We start from the raw sequence: 22,567 nt of genomic DNA, 5'->3' as shown, positions 1-22,567 counted from the left end.
ATAATGGCTGATAATTATTTGTTTATGAAATAAATTATTAATTTGCAAATTTAATAATTGATTAAATGAGATTTAATTGATTATAAATTAATTAAGAAAAGGTTCTTAATATTATTAATTAAGAATTTAATTTTTGGAAATTAAATCAAGAGAGAGAATTATTTCTAAAGTGTTTAGAAAAAGGATTAATAATTAAAAGGTGTTTTAATTATTAATGAGAATAATAAAGGGTTAATAATAATAACATTTTATGGGAAAATTTTCAGCTGAAAATTTTGCCTATAAATATACTATTATAAACCCTATTTTTGTCTCAACCTAAAAATTTTACAAAACCCTAATTCTCTCCACCTCCTCCTTCTCCATTACATCATTTTTCTTGGTGGATACCGGTAGAGTGTTTCACACTTGAGGAGCAGCTGATAAGGATCTCCGCTCGTGGTTCTTGGATCGCTATTAAAGACCTTCATCTTTCCATTAATGTAAAGCTTCTTAAGGTAAACATACTGAACTACAAATTAAATATTATTTTTCGCATGGATCCTGCGGAGGGTTTCGGTTTTTTTAAGATTTAAATTTACGTTTTCGTTGCGTTTATGTGCTAAAAACCCTTCAATGGCATCAGAGCTACTTGCGAAAAGTTTTTAATTCGTTTATGTGTTTAACTATTTTCGATATATGAGCATGTACGTGATTCGCCATGATTTGATATTGATATAATATGTTTATATATGTATGGTTTTGAATATATGATATTCATGTGAGTTGTATAATCATAAGATGATTATGTAATCTGTATATATACTGATATATACATGATTTATGTTTGTTCTAATTATGAGAATCATATTAGATACGGATTCTGAATTGGCTGCTGCAGATTTGCTGAAATCTGGGTCTGGTGTCCGATTTATGCAAACGAATACCCTATTCCATAGGTAAAATGAGCGTCTGAACAAAACTGATAGCTAAATCTATCAACGACTCGTATGTAAGGCATTTGACGTCGTTTACTGCCCGTAAACAGTGATTTATGTTTTTCTCATTATGATTCTGATTTTTGTCATATTTTTTTTATGATTAGATCATGGATAATATGATATGTTAAGATCAGATTATGTGTTTTAACATGCTTTTATGTGTTGTATGAGCATGGTGGATGGTTATGACCTTTCGACCTTAGTGTAATGGTTTTGGTTTTGGTTTTAAATACGACTTGCATGTCGTCAATCTTTGTAATCATAAATCTCGAATATAACTCGAGTTATTCTTGCAAGTTCATTAGATTGGTTTTACTTTCAATCATGTAATGTAATTGAAGACTCAAGAAGGCTATCCAATGGAGGTGATACAAAGAAGAAGACGAGGCATACAAGAAGTCTAAACAAAGAAGAAGACTTATGTAATAAATAGTTGTATTTATTTCCATCACCATATTAGATTGACCTTGATCTTTATCATGAGCTTGATAAAGATCACATAGGATGGGGCCATAACCAAACACATTTACTTTATTGCACTTTACATTTACTTGTTTATTTAATTTTATATATGAGATATATGCCTATGTTTACCATGCGATGATAGATTTAGGTGAACTTAAATCAATATAAGGCGTGCTCTAGAAAATGTAGAACAGGAATCGTTTCTTGCCTTAAAAATAATATTATGAATACAATCATGAGATTCTTGTGTTTATGAAACACGTAATTGAATATGAATTTTCAAAATTGAGAGAAAGGATGATTCTGTCAACAACAGATTTCTATCTCTAAGAAAGGGTTATTAAGTGACGCCTCTTGACAATGCTCCACCCGATCTGGGAATCATCTGATTATCGATTATTGATTTGAAATATTTAATTTAAAAGGAAGAATCTCTTTATAATAAGATTATGATTGTAACATAATATAATCCCTCTAAAATTAAATAATATCAAGTAGTAATTGGCCAATGACACAACGGGCTTGTGTCGGTCAAAGCCTTCCAACATGGTAGAAAGTAGTTCTTATTTTTGAATCATTGTCGTTTCGTGCTACAGCCGAGGGCCACTCATAGGCGCTATAGAGGGTCAAACATGCGGTTTTCGGCTCGTCTCCCTTGGTGATTCTTACTAGATAGTATCACGACCTTATATCCACCTTGGTGAAATACTTTGCCTTTCCCAAACTATCAAATAAGTCAGCGATCAAAGGAATAGGATACTTATTTTTAATAGTTACCTTGTTGAGGGCCCAGTAATCAATGCAAATTCGTAATGACTCATCCGCCTTCTTTTGAAATAAGACCAGTGTTCCATAAAATGCTTTGGACGACATAATTTTCCCCGCATCTAAGAGTGTCGTGAGTTACTTCCGAAGTTCCTCCAACTTCGGGGGCTCCATCCTATATGGTGCCATGGCCGGTGATTTAGTGCCCGGTTCAAGATCAATTTTATGATCCACCTCCCTCCTTGGTGGAAGTTTCTTAGGTAGCTCCGGTGGCATCACATCTTCATTTTCGTCTAGAACTTCCTTGACTATGTTTGTGTAATAACCCCCAAAATTTTGAACTTTTTGTAACCCTTGTGAATAGTGTTTTAGCTGAATGAGAAAACTTTTCATGCCACACTATGTAGGGGTTCTGTTATGGATATTCTGAGATTTTATTAGTACTCTATATGGTATATGAGTGTATGTAAAGATCGTCAGAATCCAATTCCGAACACTTTGATTTTCCCCGGAAATACACTAGATACGGAGAGAATTGAGTATAAGGTAACAGGATAAAAAGGATTTAAATTAAAGGATTATAATAGAGGATCATAAAAAGGAATATAATGTATTGAGAAAGGTTATGGGAACCTAAGTAATAAGATCCTGGGTATGATCCTTCAAACGATAAACGAAAACGAAAGTTAAGCGAACCGTATAACAGATCAGCGGTCATTAGGCAAACAATTAGGAAGTTAAGCAAAGGGATTAGAGAGAGTGATGTCACCCAACCAATGAGAAGAGGACAAGGAGGGAAAGATGACATCACAACATGACATAGGCATGACATGTGAAGGAAAGAGATGTGGTGGATTTTTAACCACACAAAATCAAGGGCAAATAGGTAATTAACTAAAACAAACATAAAACCAATCAACCAAGCCAAGCAAATCATTTTCATCAAAACATAAAAATCATTTCTCTCATTCAAGCAAAGCTTGCTCTCGGCTTTTACTATTGCAAAGGGAGGAGAAATTCAAAACTCAAGATCCAAGCTTCCTAAATTGGTGAGTTAATTCCCTAATCATCCTTATGCATAGTTAGGGCTATATCATGAGTTTAAGCCATCAATTCTTTCATAATCTTCTTCATTAAATCAATGAAGAAGACAATGAATAGTGTTTTCAAGGTTTTTGACTTGAATTTTTCTTGTTTTCCTTTAAGATCCAAGCATCCCTAAGACTTCTCAAAGCTTCTTAAGGCTTCCTAGCTCCTCCCACCACTTCAAGGAAGGTATATCATCTCCAAACCCTAGATTCCTATGTTTAATAAGATGATTTTGATTATTATGGTGATATTGTAGCTTAATGTTTGTGGTTTAGAGTTTGGGTTGAAGTGGTATTGAAATGGAATGGTAAATCTTGTTGTTTTGATTAAAAGAACTTAAGTATAGTTAAAGTTAAGCTTAGGCATAAGTATAAATGTTAAAATTGAATTGCTTGGGGCTGTTATGATGTGATAAGGATGGATGTTGGTTGTATGATTGATTTGAGGTTGAATTGGGATGGTTTTTGAATGGTTTAAAATTGGGAAATCGCGTAAACATAGCCGTCGTAACGTCCGATTTTCTTTAGAATGTTTTTGTGCATAACATTAGGACCCGAGAACCCCCTGCTAGATTATGACCATTGTCGTGTCTAGATAGCTCGTGTTACGAGCTTCGTTTTGAAATGTAGTTCGTTCGATTCCGATGCACGGTTTAGGAGAAACGACCGTTTCAAGTAACGGCGTTTCGCGAACGAAACTTTTCCCCTAGCCTTACTTTGAAACATAGGTTAAAGACCAAAAAGGGTTAATTAATGTATGAAACATTTATGGTAAGTGTGTTAGGAAGTTGGTAAGACACTCGCGAAGGAATCACCTTAAAACTCGAAAAGGTTAAATTATTAAAAATGGTGGAGCCGAGGGTACCCGAGTGACTTAAGAGAATCAATAAGCGCAAAACAAGCGTTAGAGTCTAAGTTAGTTAAAGTATAGATTTACAAGTGACTTTGGTTTAATTCCAACTTACTTGTTGTTTATAGGTTACCAGACTCGTCCCGAGCCTTTTATCACCCCAAGTCGCTCAGGCAAGTTTTCTACCCGTTATACTGTTGTTGTGATGTATATGTGTATATGCATGATCCTGCGATAAATGCATATTTGTTATTAGCAAATTCTTGCGATATATTGTAGCATGTGATATGGTATATATGCATGCCTATTTCATATTCTTGGATTATATATCTGTTGGTTAAAATGCTTACAGTTGCATAATACCTATGCTAGAGATAAGCGGTATTTGAATTTACCCTTAGTATAGGGGATCAAAAGGTGAACATATTTCTAAACCGGGAGTCGATGTTCCCGAGTATAATATATATTTATATATATATATGGTTATAGTTTTCAAAACTATTAATCGAATAAGGTTTATTCGATAACTTTAACTTTATTATATTATTGAATATTATTTCGAATATTCATCTGAGGACTTATGACTCCTTTATTTTATTATTGAATATTATTTCGAATATTCATCCGAGGACTTATGACTCCTTTATTTTATTATTGAATATTATTTCAAATATTCATTCGAGGGCTTATGACTCAGTTTATATTATTTAATGATTATTAATTGGATAGTCATTTGAGGATGTATTGACTCCTTTATTTTATTTAATGAATATTATTTATAATATTCATTCGAGGTATTATGACTCCGCTTATTATTTAATAATATTCTTTATTTTATTTAAGAATAATGTTTGATAATCAAACTTACTTTTGATATTCAAATAAAGATATTACTTTTGTATAAGTATATCTTTGGTTATTTAATACTCATTTCAAGTATAAGTCTTACAACTTCTACTTCAATTATTTGTATAAAGATTATTCTTTATGGGAATATTATTTAAATAATAATATTCAGACATTTTCTAAATATATTGGGACTGATTTACTTCATTAAATCAGCATTACTCCAAACACTCTTTAAAGTGTTTTCGAGTCTTCAAAATGATTTTTAAAAGTTAGAGCGGATCCCAAAACTTATTTTTATATTTAAGATCTTCCTTTTTAAGGGGATTTAAATACTCGCTCAAAACCTGAGGGATCCGGCTCTGTGGTGTATTTTATATTCGCAACAAGGTTGCAGTTTTGGTAAATGAATTGATTACTTACCCAACGTTCGAGAAGTAAGTCCATCTATTGAGTCGGCATAAGCAATATGGGCTCAGTGGGCGTCCATGATAGTGTAAGTGGCTCAGTGGGAGTCCATCAAATGCATAAGTGGCTGAGTGGCAGTCCAGCATAAGGTCCTATTGCGACCAGGGTGATGACCAGTGGGGAATTCGTCCATCTACTAGTAGAAAAGGTTACTTATTGGTATCTTTGCCTGATCAGCAAGATTTCTGGTTTATGCCAAAATTCTTTTCCTTTCCAAATTTATTGGATATTACAATTCTGTTCATACTTTACATGACAGAGGTTTTCAGGAAATGTATAAAGAAGATGTATATGTGGATATATATACATATATCAGAACTTAATGAAGTATATCATAACTTCATTTCCTTTAATAATATTTCAAATATTTAATCTATTCAAATCTTGTCTTGTAGTCTCATCTATGTGATGAACTGTTGAAAGCTCATTATACTTTGAACAGTGGTAGTTCAAGTAGCTTTATAAATGATATAAGTGTAGTGAAGTATTTGGTAACTTCATCCCTTGTTTTTACTTATATCTAGTAAGTAATTATCTTACACATGATAAAAGATTCTAGTAAGTATCCATTTAGATACTTATATTATTGTTATCACTATATATTATCTTGCGAGCTGTAAGGCTCACTCTTGCTTTATTTCTTCATCACACAACAACAGTTAGGAAAGATGGCCAGACTCCAGCAGACCCAGCGCAAGCGCGTGGGAAGCATCCCGCGTCTTCCCGATGATGTTGTAGCTACTATAGCTACAGAGGTAGATCTATTGGTAGATCAGACACTCTACTTTTGAGAATCAAATTATGTATAATTATAACTTGTGGCAGATAATGGCAATTAACCGTAAATTATCAAGTAATCATTTTGGGTTGTAATAACTTTTAAATTGTGGATTCAAAGACTTGTACTTATTTCAATTTCATCTCTGAGACTATAACGGGTTGTGGTGTGTGGTAGTGTGGGGTCACAGCATAAGGTTATTTATTATTAATTAAGTGAAGTGATATTGTGGAAAGAAAGACCGTGACGACTCGAATCCCCGACCCCGGATCTGGGGGTGTTACAGAAATGGTATCAGAGCTAAGCGTTATAAACCTCAGAGATGATGCGACGATATAATAATAAACTCACAAAGATAATAAGAACTCTTGCCAAGTTCATGGTCAAACTACTTAAAGTAGTGCTGACAGTTAAAACCCTTACGGGAACCCTTATAAGTATCATGATAGTAACTTAGCTCGTTTAATGTGTAGGCGCCTGAGATAGAGGACCCTGAGATGTTCGAGCGTGAGCATGATGAGGCACTGCTAGATGTTGAGGATCAGGAGGAGCCTGAGATGGAGGAGGATGAGGAGGACCCCTCAGAGGAGTCAGAGACGGAGGTCATTGCTATTTCAGATGAGGAGGACCCGAGTGGCTGTTGCCGAGGCCCGACTGGATGAGGCCAGGAGGGAGTTGGATGCGGAGAGGGCGGGTAGGCGTACCCGAGCTTATGAGACTAGGGCTTCTATACCCCGATCCTTGAGGAGGGAGCTTACGGGGATAGAGCTCACGTCCCGAGCGAGACTCAGATCTCTCCAGGGGGACAGACATGGTAGGATCTCCAGGCGGCAGGCCGACTATATCTTCCGTCGTGCGATAGAAAGGGTATGGGAGCTGACCCGCTCCGGTGTATGATTCAGGACTGACGATGGAATAGTCTAGTTGTCTAGTTAGCCGAGGCCTTAGTAAGAGCCAATTTTCCGGGATAGTTAACTTGTATATAGCATCCCTTTTTCTGACTAGACAGATAGACTCTTGTGTATCACTTTTGGGACAGATGACTGTAGCACTGTTGTACTTTTGACCAGATCAAACTATGTATTTCTCGCATTATGTATATATTTGTTTCGTTTCGGTTCAGTTCCTTAGTGACGAGGTCACTGTTTTTATCATTATTATTACTGCACTTCGTATTAGAACTGTCATAAAATAATAGAATTGTGATATACGTTCTCCCCATTATGAAGCTGTGCAAGGCACAATGTTGTATATGATTGTGACCTAACGTTGAATTTCCCAATAATTTTTTTATTATCAGAATCATGCCGCCAAGAAAGATTGGAACTAGGGCGAACCCTGGATCTGAGGACCAGGGAAGCCATAACCAGGATGATAGGAACCAGGAATAAAGTGAAGAGGAAGATGAGGATTATGTGGAATAGGATGACTCCCTGTATGAAGAGGAAGAGGAAACATATGATGTTGAGGGATTTGAGATAGAGGCTGAAGAAGGAGAAACTGAGGTTGAGCAACCAGTACCAAACCCAGGCATGGATCCCATGGGCCAGTTCATGCAACTCCTAAGGCAGAATTTGGAACGTCAACCCAACCCACCCCCTCAAGGAAGTAACAATGCAGTGGCAAACTCTTTCAGGGCTTTTAAGTCCCTTAAGCCCCCTGAGTTCCACGGATCAGCTGACCCAATTGAGGCAAGGGCATGGTTAAAGGAAATGGAGAAATCCTTTGAGATTTTGAGTACCGATGAGGCACAGAAGACTGTATTTGCTACCTGCCTTCTGAAAGGAGAAGCTAACTACTGGTGGGAGGCCAAGAAAAACATGGAGACAGATGCTATTATAACCTGGGAGAGATTTAGTCAGTTGTTTCTGGGAAAGTATTTCCCGAGGTTTATGGAAAACCAGATGGAGCTCAAGTTCTTGGAGCTAAAGCAGAATAACTTGTCTGTAGCAGAGTACGAAGTGAAATTTACTGAGTTATCAAGGTTTGTGCTGGAGTTTGTGAGCACCGAGGAAAAGAAAGCTAGGAGGTTTCAGCAGGGACTGAAACCGTGGATTCAGAATAGGGTGGCAATCCTTGAGCTTACGGACTATGCCACTCTGGTGCAAAAGGCAACGATTGTAGAAGTCGGAAGTGAACAAATACAGAAGGAAAGAGAGAAGAAAGGAATAAAGAGGAAAAGTATGAGCATGGGTGGAGGTTCCGCAGGAAGGAGCTTCCCAACTAGATTTAATCGAGGAGCAGTGTCCCTACCAGGAAGGAACACTGGGTTTAAGCGGCCAATGAGTATGAGTGCGAGCCAGGGCGGCCAGAAGTTAAGAATGTCCTATCCCAACCAGTCTCGACCCCCATTGCCAGCCTGTAACATATGTGGAAGGAATCACACTGGGGAGTGTAAAGGAAAGCCAGTAACCTGCTTTAAGTGCGGTCGGGAAGGTCACTATTCAACTAAGTGCCCATCATCAACCCCTGCCGTCATTCCAACCACCACTTGTCATCAGTGTGGACGCCCGGGTCATTGGAAGAGGGAATGCCCAATGAACAAACCAGCAGCTTCGGGAGCAAGCAGGGCTGTCTCCAATAAGCCACCTACTGCAAGGACTTTCAACATGACAGTCCAGGATGCTATGAAAGATTCAGATGTGATAGCAGGTACCCTTTCTCTAAATTCAGTCAGTGCAAACGTTTTATTTGATTCGGGAGCAACTAAATCTTTTATATCAAAGGACTTTGCGCGTAAGTTAAGACTTAAGGCTGAACCCTTGATAGAACCCTTGCAAGTAGAAATAGCCAATCATGAAATTATTCCTGTTAACCAGATTCACCCCGCCTGTGAGATAGGCATAGGGGAGCAATCCTTTAGTGTTGATCTGATTCCTTTTAAATTAGGGGAGTTTGATGTAATTTTGGGAATGGACTGGCTATCTAGCAATGATGCTCAGATAGACTGTAAAGGGAAGAAAGTTAAGCTAAATATCCCAGGGAAGAAAGAAGTTATATTTAGAGGAAAGAGGCAGACGCAGAGATTTTTGACCATGGCCCAGGCCAAAAGGATGCTACGAAAAGGAAATGAGGCCTACCTAGCCTATGTGGTGGACACGCAGAAGGAGGTGCCCAACTTATAAGATATTCCAGTAGTCAACGAATTTGAAGATGTATTCCCACAAGACCTTCCGGGATTACCACCCGATAGAGTGATTGAATTTGCTATTGAGTTGGCCCCAGGGACGGCGCCAGTTTCAAAAGCACCTTACCGGTTAGCCCCATTAGAAATGAAGGAATTAGCTCTTGGATAGGGGTATGATAAGACCCAGTGTGTCTCCGTGGGGAGCACCAGTTTTATTTATTAAGAAGAAAGATGGGAGCATGAGGCTGTGCATCGACTATCGAGAGTTGAACAAGCTAACCATAAAGAACAGGTACCCATTACCTAGAATCGACGATCTGTTCGACCAACTAAAGGATGTTGTTTATTTTTCCAAGATCGACCTGAGAACTGGATATCACCAACTAAAGATTAAACCCGAAGATATTTCCAAGACAGCGTTCCGTACCAGATATGGGCATTATGAGTTCTTGGTAATGTCCTTTGGATTAACCAACGCCCCAGCGGCTTTCATGGATTTAATGAATAGAGTATTTAAGAAGTACTTGGATAAATGTGTGATAGTTTTTATCGATGATATTTTGATCTACTCAAGGACTGAGGCAGAACATGCAGAGCATTTGAGGATAGCTCTAGGAATACTCAGAGAGGAACAGTTATATGCCAAATTCTCGAAGTGTGAATTCTGGCGGAATGAAGTACAGTTTTTAGGATATGTGATCAATAAAGAAGGAGTATTGGTCGACCCCTCCAAGATAGAGGCGGTCTCAAATTGGGAAAGGCCAAAAACACCCACAGAGGTAAGGAGTTTCATAGGATTGGCCGGCTACTATCGTAGATTTGTACAGGTCTTTGCGAAGATCGCAGCCCCTTTGACCCGACTTACTCGTAAGACAGAGAAGTTTGAATGGACGGAGAAATGCGAGAACAGTTTTCAGGAATTAAAGAAAAGGTTGATAACGGCTCCGGTGTTGGCATTGCCGGACGGAAAAGGAGATTTTGTGATATATAGTGACGCGTCGCACAAAGGATTAGGATGTGTGCTTATGCAGCACGGTAAAGTGATTGCGTATGCGTCGAGACAATTGAAGGAATACGAGGTTAGATATCCTACTCATGACCTTGAGCTCGCGGCAATAGTATTTGCCTTAAAAATTTGGAGGCACTACTTGTATGGAGAGAAGTGCGAGATTTTCACAGACCATAAGAGCCTCAAGTACATATTTACACAGAAAGAGCTCAACATGCGCCAGGGGAGATGGTTAGAACTAATCAAGGACTATGATTGTGAGATTCTCTATCATCCAGGGAAAGCCAATGTGGTGGCTGATGCCCTTAGTAGAAAGGAAAGACTCAGAATGATAACAACTTCGAAAGAATTGATAAGGGATTTTGAGAGAATGGAAATAGAAGTAAAGGTAACCGGAACCGGAACTGAAAAGCTTTTTGAGATCTCAATGCAGCTAGAGTTATTGGAAAAGATCAGATTGTGCCAGGAAAAAATAATGAATGAAGGCAGAGAGTCAATGACTGGAGAGGAGATCCATACTGAGAAAGATGATAAAGGGATAATGAGGTACTCCTACCGGATTTGGGTTCCGAATGTTCAAGAGCTTAAAGATGAGATTTTGGATGAAAACCATAGTTCAAGGTATTCCATTCACCCGGGAAGTACCAAGATGTATAGGGATTTGAAGGAATATTACTGGTGGCCCAACATGAAGAGGGACGTAGCAGAATGGGTAAACAAATGTTTGACTTGCCAAAGGGTAAAAACAGAGCACCGGAGACCCAGTGGACTCTTACGACCCCTGGAGATTCCCGAATGGAAATGGGAACAGATAGCGATGGATTTTGTTGTAGGCTTGCCAAGGACGAAAGCCAATCACGACGCCATTTGGGTAATTATAGACCGACTGACAAAGTCAGCTCATTTCATTCCTATCAATGAGAGATACACAGTCGATAGACTGGTGGACATTTACCTTAAGGAAATAGTGACGCGACATGGAGTCCCAGCGTCCATTGTCTCAGACCGAGACCCCAGGTTCAACTCCAGATTTTGGAGGAGCTTTCAGGAATGTGCAGGGACCAAGTTAAATATGAGTACCGCGTACCATCCCCAGACGGATGGGCAGAGTGAAAGGACCATCCAGACACTAGAGGATATGTTGAGAGTCTGTGCAATAGACTTTAAAGGGAGTTGGGATGATCACTTGCCGTTGATCGAGTTTTCTTATAACAATAGCTTTCATGCTAGCATCAGAATACCGCCTTATGAGGCCCTGTACGGAAGAAGGTGTCGATCTCCCTTATACTGGGATGAAGTGGGGGAGCGGAAGATGCTCGGACCCGAAGTGGTCCAAAGGACCAAAGATATAGTGGATCTTATCAGAGGGCGACTTGTAGCAGCCCAAGACAGACAGAAGAAATATGCAGACCTAGCCCGAAAGGACAAGGAATATGAAGTAGGGGACTTAGTACTGCTAAAGGTATCCCCTTGGAACGGATTAATGAGGTTCGGAAGGAAAGGAAAACTTAGCCCAAGATACATTGGACCTTTTGAGATATTAAGACGGATTGGAAAGTTAGCTTACGAGCTAGCCTTACCCCCTAACTTGCAACAAGTTCATAATGTGTTCCATGTGTCAATGCTAAGGAAATATCATCGGGATGCCAGACACATAGTGGAGTACGAGCAGGTGGATATGCAGCCAGATCTAACTTACGTGGAGAAGCCAGTAAGGATTATAGATAAGAAGGAGCAGGTGCTTCAGAACAAAGTGATCAAGCTAGTCAGAGTGCTATGGCAGAATCATAATGTGGAAGAATCAACTTGGGAACTAGAGAGCGCAATGCTAGAAAAGTACCCCCATTTATTTTCTATTTGATTCCGGGACGGAATCCTTTTAAGGAGGGGAGACTGTAATAACCCCCAAAATTTTGAACTTTTTGTAACCCTTGTGAATAGTGTTTTAGCTGAATGAGAAAATTTTTCATGCCACACTATGTAGGGGTTCTGTTATGGATATTCTGAGATTTTATTAGTACTCTATATGGTATATGAGTGTATGTAAAGATCGTCAGAATCCAATTCCGAACACTTTGATTTTTCCCGAAAATACACTAGATACGGAGAGAATTGAGTATAAGGTAACAGGATAAAAAGGATTTAAATTAAAGGATTATAATAGAGGATCATAAAAAGGAATATAATGTATTGAGAAAGGTTATGGGAACCTAAGTAATAAGATCCCGGGTATGATCCTTCAAACGATAAACGAAAACGAAAGTTAAGCGAACCGTATAACAGATCAGCGGTCATTAGGCAAACAACTAGGAAGTTAAGCAAAGGGATTAGAGAGAGTGATGTCACCCAACCAATGAGAAGAGGACAAGGAGGGAAAGATGACATCACAACATGACATAGGCATGACATGGGAAGGAAGGAGATGTGGTGGATTTTTAACCACACAAAATCAAGGGCAAATAGGTAATTAACTAAAACAAACACAAAACCAATCAACCAAGCCAAGCAAATCATTTTCATCAAAACACAGAAATCATTTCTCTCATTCAAGCAAATCTTGCTCTCGGCTTTTACTATTGCAAAGGGAGGAGAAATTCAAAACTCAAGATCCAAGCTTCCTAAATTGGTGAGTTAATTCCCTAATCATCCTTATGCATAGTTAGGGCTATATCATGAGTTTAAGCCATCAATTCTTTCTCAATCTTCTTCATTAAATCAATGAAGAAGATAATGAATAGTGTTTTCAAGGTTTTTGACTTGAATTTTTCTTGTTTTCCTTTAAGATCCAAGCATCCCTAAGACTTCTCAAAGCTTCTTAAGGCTTCCTAGCTCCTCCCACCACTTCAAGGAAGGTATATCATCTCCAAACCTTAGATTCCTATGTTTAATAAGATGATTTTTATTATTATGGTGATATTGTAGCTTAATGTTTGTGGTTTAGAGTTTGGGTTGAAGTGGTATTGAAATGGAATGGTAAATCTTGTTGTTTTGATTAAAAGAACTTAAGTATAGTTAAAGTTAAGCTTAGGCATAAGTATAAATGTTGAAATTGAATTGTTTGGGGCTGTTATGATGTGATAAGGATGGATGTTGGTTGTATGATTGATTTGAGGTTGAATTGGGATGGTTTTTGAATGGTTTAAAATTGGGAAATCACGTAAACATAGCCGTCGTAACGTCTGATTTTCTTTAGACTGTTTTTGTGCATAACATTAGGACCCGAGAACCCCCTGCTAGATTATGACCATTGCCATGTCTAGATAGCTCGTGTTACGAGCTTCGTTTTGATATGTAGTTCGTTCGATTCCGATGCACGGTTTAGGAGAAACGACCGTTTCAAGTAACGGCGTTTCGCGAACGAAACTTTTCCCCTCGCCTTACTTTGAAACATAGGTTAAAGACCAAAAAGGATTAATTAATGTATGAAACATTTATGGTAAGTGTGTTAGGCAGTTGGTAAGACACTCGCGAAGGAATCACCTTAAAACTCGTAAAGGTTAAATTATTAAAAATGGTGGAGCCGAGGGTACCCGAGTGACTTAAGAGAATCAATAAGCGCAAAACAAGCGTTAGAGTCTAAGTTAGTTAAAGTATAGATTTACAAGTGACTTTGGTTTAATTCCAACTTACTTGTTGTTTATAGGTTACCAGACTCATCCCGAGCCTTTTATCACCCCAAGTCGCTCAGGCAAGTTTTCTACCTGTTTACTGTTGTTGTGATGTATATGTGTATATGCATGATCCTGCAATAAATGCATATTTGTTATTAGCAAATTCTTGCGATATATTGTAGCATGTGATATGGCATATATGCATGCCTGTTTCATATTTTTGGATTATATATCTGTTGGTTAAAATGCTTACAGTTGCATAATACCTATGCTAGAGATAAGCGGTATTTGAATTTACCCTTAGTATAGGGGATCAAAAGGTGAACATATTTCTAAACCGGGAGTCGATGTTCCCGAGTATAATATATATATTTTTATATATATATGGTTATAGTTTTCAAAACTATTAATCGAATAAGGTTTATTCGATAACTTTAACTTTATTTTATTATTGAATATTATTTCGAATATTCATCCGAGGACTTATGACTCCTTTATTTTATTATTGAATATTATTTCGAATATTCATCCGAGGACTTATGACTCCTTTATTTTATTATTGAATATTATTTCGAATATTCATTCGAGGGCTTATGACTCAATTTATATTATTTAATGATTATTAATTGGATAGTCATTTGAGGATGTATTGACTCCTTTATTTTATTTAATGAATATTATTTATAATATTCATTCGAGGTATTATGACTCCGCTTATTATTTAATAATATTCTTTATTTTATTTAAGAATAATGTTTGATAATCAAACTTACTTTTGATATTCAAATAAAGATATTACTTTCGTATAAGTATATCTTTGGTTATTTAATACTCATTTCAAGTATAAGTCTTACAACTTCTACTTCAATTATTTGTATAAAGATTATTCTTTATGGGAATATTATTTAAATAATAATATTCAGACATTTTCTAAATATATTGGGACTGATTTACTTCATTAAATCAGTATTACTCCAAACACTCTTTAAAGTGTTTTCGAGTCTTCAAAATGATTTTTAAAAGTTAGAGCGGATCCCAAAACTCATTTTTATATTTAAGATCTTCCTTTTTAAGGGGATTTAAATACTCGCTCAAAACCTGAGGGATCCGGCTCTGTGGTGTATTTTATATTCGCAACAAGGTTGCAGTTTTGGTAAATGAATTGATTACTTACCCAACGTTCGGGAAGTAAGTCCATCTATTGAGTCGGCATAAGCAACATGGGCTCAGTGGGCGTCCATGATAGTGTAAGTGGCTCAGTGGGAGTCCATCAAATGCATAAGTGGCTGAGTGGCAGTCCAGCATAAGGTCCTATTGCGACCAGGGTGATGACCAGTGGGGAATTCGTCCATCTACTAGTAGAAAAGGTTACTTATTGGTATCTTTGCCTGATCAGCAAGATATCTGGTTTATGCCAAAATTCTTTTCCTTTCCAAATTTATTGGATATTGCAATTCTGTTCATACTTTACATGACAGAGGTTTTCAGGAAATGTATAAAGAAGATGTATATGTGGATATATATATATACATATATCAGAACTTAATGAAGTATATCATAACTTCATTTCCTTTAATAATATTTCAAAGATTTAATCTATTCAAATCTTGTCTTGTAGTCTCATCTATGTGATGAACTGTTGAAAGCTCATTATACTTTGAACAGTGGTAGTTCAAGTAGCTTTATAAATGATATAAGTGTAGTGAAGTATTTGGTAACTTCATCCCTTATTTTTACTTATATCTAGTAAGTAATTATCTTACACATGATAAAAGATTCTAGTAAGTATCCATTTAGATACTTATATTATTGTTATCACTATATATTATCTTGCGAGCTGTAAGGCTCACTCTTGCTTTATTTCTTCATCACACAACAACAGTTAGGAAAGATGGCCAGACTCCAGCAGACCCAGCGCAAGCGCGTGGGAAGCGTCCCGCGTCTTCCCGATGATGTTGTAGCTGCTATAGCTGCAGAGGTAGATCTATTGGTAGACCAGGCACTCTACTTTTGAGAATCAAATTATGTATAATTATAACTTGTGGCAGATAATGGCAATTAACTGTAAATTATCAAGTAATCATTTTGGGTTGTAATAACTTTTAAATTGTGGATTCAAAGACTTGTACTTATTTCAATTTCATCTCTGAGACTATAACGGGTTGTGGTGTGTGTTAGTGTGGGGTCACGGCATAAGGTTATTTATTATTAATTAAGTGAAGTGATATTGTGGAAAGAAAGACCGTGACGACCCGGATCCCCGACCCCGGATCTGGGGGTGTTACAGTTTGGAAGGACGGCTCCATCTTCTTCAAGTTCATCTTTCTTTATGACTACCTCTAAGTAGGTCTCTCCCCTCTTCTTGAACCCCTTCGATAGTTGCATAGCTGATAGTGTCTTCACTTCCTTGGTGCCTTCTATTGTTGGGACCATGAAAGGAGACCCTTCTCATAATACACATCGAGTTATATTAAGGTATCGGGATGACATTCACGTACCTTAGGAATTCCATACCCAACACGACCTTGTAGTCATCCACTGAGGCCACCGAGAAGTCTACCTTCCCTTTTTAAGTGCCAAGTTGTAACTCGACGCTTAATGCTACTCTCTCCAAAGGCTTGGCCTTAGCATTAACAGTTTTGAGCCACCCGTTTCCACTAGAGATCTTCAAGCCAACCTTATTGGCCTCTTCCAAAGTAATGAAGTTATGAGTCGCTCCCGTTTCTACCATGACTTGGGCCTTGTTCCCATTCAAAAATGCCCCCACATACATGAGCCTTTTGTTTCCTTGTGGTTTCGGCACCGGTTTGGCCTCTATGGCGTTGAGTAAGCGAATCGATCCAATGTGCCCTGCATCAGATGCTTGATCAATAGGTTTCCCTTGTTGCTCCATCATAGCTGAGAGGGAGCCAAGCTTCGGGCAATCCTTCATGGTGTGAGAACATTTGCAAACGAAACATCCCCTTTTGGCATAAAATTCTTCTTCTTTTCCTCATAAGCTTCCTTCTTGGCAAACGGCTTGTATCCATCTCGTTTGTCCTTTTAATCTTTGAGGCCTTTGTCTCCCCTGCCTTTATTAAAAGTAGTAGTCCTGGTGTTGGACATGGATTTGGATGATTCTCCCTCTTGAAACTCCATCAATACTGGGATACAACAATAGCTTCATCCAAATTCTTGACATCTCGACGTTGTAGCTCTTTCTAAGCCCACGATTGAAGTCCATCCATGAAGTAGAATAGCAATTCTTCACTCGTCATGCTCGGAATTTATAGCATGAGAGTCGTGACTTCCCTCACATACTCACGAATAGTGCCTCTAAGGCGTAGTTCATACACCACATTCTCTGGATAAAATTGGCGCTTGAGCTCCTTCTTGAATTCCTCAAAAGTGTTGATGGTGCACATGCCTTTTCGCAATATCGGCCCGCTTCCTACGCCACCACAAAGTAGTAATATCCGAAAGATAACGAGTAGTCATCCGTACCTTTGTTTACTCATCCGAGACTTCCATGCCCTCAAAATATAGCTCTAGATCCCACAAGAAGTTCTATACTTCCTTAGCATCCCTCTTTCCTACGAATGGCTTAGGCTTAGGGATCTCGATCCTTGGTGCCTCCCTAGTCACCACAGCCCCATTACGAATTTCGATCTCAATTATTGAGAGTTGAACGTTGATCTCATTGATTTCCTCTTTCATTATAATATTCACGACATTCAAGTGTTCTTCATGGACTTTGCATTGATCTTGAAGCTCTAGGATATCATTTTTCATCCCTTCAAGATATGTCCTTGTCTCCTCCGCCTCCTCAAGCATATGATGCTCAAATGTTTCGAAGTTATGGGTCATTTTCTCAATACGTGGGATTTGTTCACTCATAGTTTTTTTAAGAGTAGAAACTTTTTTTCCAAATTGATCAAGATTAAGACGAGACTAACTTGAACCTCGAGACTTTTTGTCATTATCATTGCGTGGAATAACATCCCTTTCTCGGTCATTGATGTTGCTAGCATCAGTGACTTCATCGACTCCACTTTCCACGATGTCTTCATTCAAAGTTACGCCATTCGCAACCTTTGGCTCGGATACCACGTTGTCACGGACTTAGAACTCCCTTAGTTCAACAGCGTCGACACTTAGATCTTTTTTCCCCTTGAGAACTAATAATTAAGTCTTTCTAGCCAACTAAGTGAACCCACAGAAGAACACTTAGAGAAAGAGTGGAACTTTTATTACTAAGAGCACAAGTGTTTACAAGTGAGAGTTTTTACAACTTCTTGGATTACCTCGAAATGAAGGTATCTCCTCTATTTATACTACTCTAAGGATGATTCTAGAACCTTTTATAATATTCCTCCACTAAAGGAGGTCACTACTAGAAATAGTGCCTACGACATCACCCCGTTAATATCGGTTAGAAATGTCATCAATGTTAAAAGCAATTTTAATATCGGTCATTTCAAAATTTATGTTAAAGGGGCTGTAATACATCACTATCTTAACTAGCCGATGTCAATTATCGTTTTAAAAGAAAAAAAGCTCCACTTCTTTCTTCCCTCGTTAATACACCGAAAAATTCCCCCTTAACAAAGTTTTTATTCTCAGTTTTTTCCCTTGATGAAAAATGTTTCCCCCTCTCTCATTCTCTCTCCTCTCTCACTAACAGCCTATCTTCTATTTCACTCTATCGTCTCTCTTCTCATCTCTCACAGTCACTGTTCTCTCTCATCTCTCACTGTCTCTCTTCTCACTCACTCTCTCTAAACCTAAAACCCCTATTTATATGAATTAAACACGATTAATTCATAAAGTTCTCTCTCATCTCTCACTGTCTCTCTTCTCACTCACTCTCTCTAAACCTAAAACCCCTATTTATATGAATTAAACACGATTAATTCATAAATCGAGCTTGATTGGTACAAACCTATTTTATTTTTTCCGATCTATTCTCATGTCTACCTGATTTTCTTGATTTTGTTTATCTACTCAACTTCATTTATTCATTTTTTTTGACTTTTTACTCCTGGATTTTTTTGTCTAATTGGGGTATTTTGGGTGTGGATGGAGAAGTGCGGAAAGTGACGAAGAGAGTTTTGGATTTTGATGATGAGAATGGTGGAGGTGCGGAGAAGGGAGATGGGAAGGAGGGGAAGGGGAAGGTTAGTAAGTCGGAGAAGAAGCGGATTAGTAAAGGTGAGAGTAGTTAGAAAAAAAAGAGGAAGAGAGTGAAGGGTTCATCCGAGGAGGAAACTCGTTGATAACCTCGACTACGTAGTTTTGTTTAATTGTACTGCGGGATTTTATTGCTAGGAAGATGTTTGATAAAATGCTCAAGAGAAAAAGTGCAACAATAAGCAGCATCATAATAATGAGAGGTATGAAGAAGAGGTACTACGTTGCTAATCTGCAATGACTTTGACAAATGCCAATTTTACATTTTCTGTTATGTAATTTTATGCATCTCATTTATATAATTTTGTTTGACAGGTATCAATGGGCCGTGGACTTATAACAGCCTATGCGTTGCGTCGTTTAGAGCCCCGTGTAACTCTCTTTATGAATTCTGGAATGGAGGTTGACAATTATTACCAAGTTTTACCACTTTCTTATAGATTATGTCAAGTTGTCCTCAATTCCTACTTTTGTACCTAATTATTAGTTTTACCTTAATGAGCTCCACCTCTAGGTAGAGGTTTAACACTACATATAATTATAAGGATCCAGAGAGTTTCTTAATTACAAGAACCTCAGTTATGTGGAGAGTTCTTATTCCTGGTGAGCTAGCTAGATCTGTATATTTCTTTCATGATCAATTTTGTGAGTATATATATGTTTACTTGAATTTGCACTCTATCATCTGTGCTTGGCGGGCTTGAATTGGAGCTTTATAGTAATACTCGTATTATGAACTATATAATCACCGAAGAAAAGGCCCTAATAGTTTACTCGTCACAGGATCATCCTAGTTTAATTACTGGAGAAGGTTCTGAGGATGAAGCTTATTAAGTTTGCGCACAGCCTTTCCTTATTTGAAACTCGCCCTTAACCATTATTTATAAGACAGTGCTTTATAAAGATGTGAGATTAAGTACAATATATAGAACTTCAAAAGTATAAACACATATGAATGTCATAAGACCAGCAGATTCCATTGTCAATTCCAAGGCCTGAATATTCAATTAACTATAGTAAAGTAAGAAAATTATCATATGGGGTTTGGTTTTTCAATGTACACTAAATACAATGATCTACATTCTAGATATAAATCGGTATTTCTCTAATCAAGGAAAAAATTATCTAGTCCCTCCTAAGTTGTAAGTTGCAAATGTAGTATCCATATGTTAAGTTCACAAGTACATATTATACATGACAGTGTATATATGTCGAAGGTGTTTGCATTAACAATCTTTCATATACTAAATATGCACATGAAATTTTCTCATCTTCATTTTGTCCGTAGCCCCTCTTTATTGTGGTGTGTGTGAACAATATAATTAACTCAGTGATCAAGTTATAGCTGAAGCAATTCATATATATAAGTAGTACATACGTACAGGTGGTACATTGCTCTTTTTTTTAATACCTGCAATGATACAAGACAAATTGCAAATGAGCTTCCTGGAAGTAGTACTACTTCAAGATCTTACTTAGAATATTGTTACATTCATATAGTCAGATCAAGGGTACTTGTCTTTTCTGTGTTAATCTTTTCTTTATCATCCCTTTTTAAATGCTTGAGCCTTTTTGAAAAAGAAGGCGAAAACAATGAGAATGATAAGTACTCATCGTCATCCTTCAAATCTCCTCCACTTTTTATGATGGGATAAAGTGGAATGGTGAAGGATCAAAATAATCTTATGGACTTGACTATAGTTTGTTTATTTCGAATATGTTATGCATTTTTTGGTGCAGATGACCCTTGAAGAAGCAATAGGTTATGTTGCTTCAAATGAGCTTATTGAGGTACATTTTCCAATCATTACTGTTAACCGCTATCAATGTTAAAAAATTATATTGTTGCATTATGTCATGTAGCTTCTTTACGGGTTTCCATAAATACCACATATCAGTACCTTAAGAGTTTTTTAATAATCAATAAATTAGCAACTTGTATCACCACAGGAGAAAACTATACTGCTTAACAAGCCAAATCTTTAGAGAAAATAAAAAAATGGGGATGTTCACTAGATCTATAAATTCAGATATACAGTCTTTAGTCTTCTCCACTTCATATAACCCGAGAACATGTAATTGGTATTACAATCTGATCAAAACTTAGTTAAGTACAATGACGTGCTGGCAAATGTAGACAGCTTTAGTTAAGGTAGCCCTTTGTTATTGGTCCGAGCATGAATCTAATGTACGATCTTTGCATGGGTATCTTGATCCAGAGTACTTTCTTACTCATAAACTAACCCACATAAGTGATGTTTATAGCTTTGGTGTTGTACTTTTAGAGCTTTTGACTGGTATGCATCCAATCTCGCATGGGAAAAATATTGTTCGGGAGGCAAGTTTTACCCCTGCCTTTTCCTGTATTTGTCTAACATCATATATAATGTACTAAGTAAGGTTACTGGCAAAAACACGGCCAACCAATATATGTTGTGTGCTCGTTTAAAATCTTATTTTTAATTTTGCATCTGCATCAGGTCAATAATGCATTTCGATCTGGCATGATGTTCTCAGTCATTGATAAAAGAATGGGGTCATATCCTTCCGAGTGTGTGGAAAGGTTTTTGAGCTTAGCCCTCAAATGTTGCCAAGAAAATACAGATAGTAGGCTTTCGATGACTGAAGTGGTTCACGAACTCAAATTCAGAACAAGTTCTACTTTTTCAATATATGATGCTCCTTTAGTGAGCTAGATAGGTTAGGAATGTGATGTGTAAGTAGATAGTTTTTAATGTTGATGTAGATTTAGATATAGTAATATGTTGGTTGAATGTTGATATATAAGTTTTTTGGTACATTTTTGTTGTTTAAGATTATTTTTTATTGATATAGCTTTTATTTTAATTAAAGAGAATGATGTATCTTGGATAGATATAACATCATTTAATTATTAACCAACTGATTTAAAAAATAAGCAAAACACAACAATTTTGACAGGAAAATTGATGTATATAGGGACTTTCACATCACTAATCTAAGTGAAACCGATGTAATACGCCATATTTAATATCGCTAACCTAAGTCAAACTGATATGATATGACATATTTAACATCGGTTAAAAATGATGTATATAGAGACTTTCACTTCGCTAATCTAAGTGAAATCGATGTGATATGCCATATTTAACATCGCTAACCTAAGTGAAACTGATATGATATGAAATATTTAACATCGGTTTCGTAAATAAATCGATGTAAAATATAGAGTAAGACATTATTTTTTTAAAGAATTTGATGTCTATTAGTTTAAAGTTCTTCCTTGTTATATGTTTATAGTGCTTATTAACCTCCTAATTATCATTTTTCACAATGTAGTTTTAAAATGTTATTAAAAATAAGGGCTAATTATACATCAGTTTGCTAAGAAAACTGATGTATATGTACATCCTTAACAACAGCTAAAAATCG

At 37.1% G+C, this 22,567-nt stretch overlaps 1 protein-coding gene across 6 annotated transcripts; it reads left to right on the top strand.

Annotated features, from left to right (window-relative positions):
* Positions 1-18,560: 18,560 nt before the first annotated feature.
* Positions 18,561-21,956, top strand: LOC141723791 (putative LRR receptor-like serine/threonine-protein kinase At1g06840). Of its 6 annotated transcripts, XR_012576365.1 has the most exons (5): positions 18,562-19,372; positions 19,472-19,558; positions 20,897-20,947; positions 21,422-21,494; positions 21,637-21,956. XR_012576365.1 is itself a non-coding variant. In XM_074525681.1 (4 exons), exons 2-4 carry the CDS (start codon positions 19,478-19,480, stop codon positions 21,850-21,852), a joined length of 348 nt encoding a protein of 115 aa, XP_074381782.1. In that variant the 5' UTR covers positions 18,562-19,372; positions 19,472-19,477; the 3' UTR covers positions 21,853-21,956. The 6 variants fall into 6 exon arrangements, 2 of the variants coding, with proteins under 2 accessions (XP_074381782.1, XP_074381783.1); XR_012576364.1 differs by having other exon boundaries at positions 18,561-19,372; positions 19,472-20,947; XM_074525681.1 differs by lacking the exon at positions 21,422-21,494.
* Positions 21,957-22,567: the final 611 nt, after the last annotated feature.

Source organism: Apium graveolens, chromosome 5, assembly GCF_009905375.1.
Source record: "Apium graveolens cultivar Ventura chromosome 5, ASM990537v1, whole genome shotgun sequence".
NCBI classification, from domain to species: domain Eukaryota; kingdom Viridiplantae; phylum Streptophyta; class Magnoliopsida; order Apiales; family Apiaceae; genus Apium; species Apium graveolens.
Note: the sequence above shows the minus strand (reverse complement) of the source record. Positions and strands in the feature narration are given on the sequence as shown.

What these genes read in the sequence shown, in the direction of transcription:
- LOC141723791 (XM_074525681.1), top strand. Translation starts at nt 19,478, where the DNA reads ATGGGCCGTGGACTTATAACAGCCTATGCGTTGCGTCGTTTAGAGCCC. An exon ending in TTATGAATTCTGGAATGGAG is followed by an intron (nt 19,559 to 20,896) that starts GTTGACAATTAT and finishes TTTTTGGTGCAG; the next exon opens with ATGACCCTTGAAGAAGCAAT. An exon ending in CTTCAAATGAGCTTATTGAG is followed by an intron (nt 20,948 to 21,636) that starts GTACATTTTCCA and finishes CATCTGCATCAG; the next exon opens with GTCAATAATGCATTTCGATC.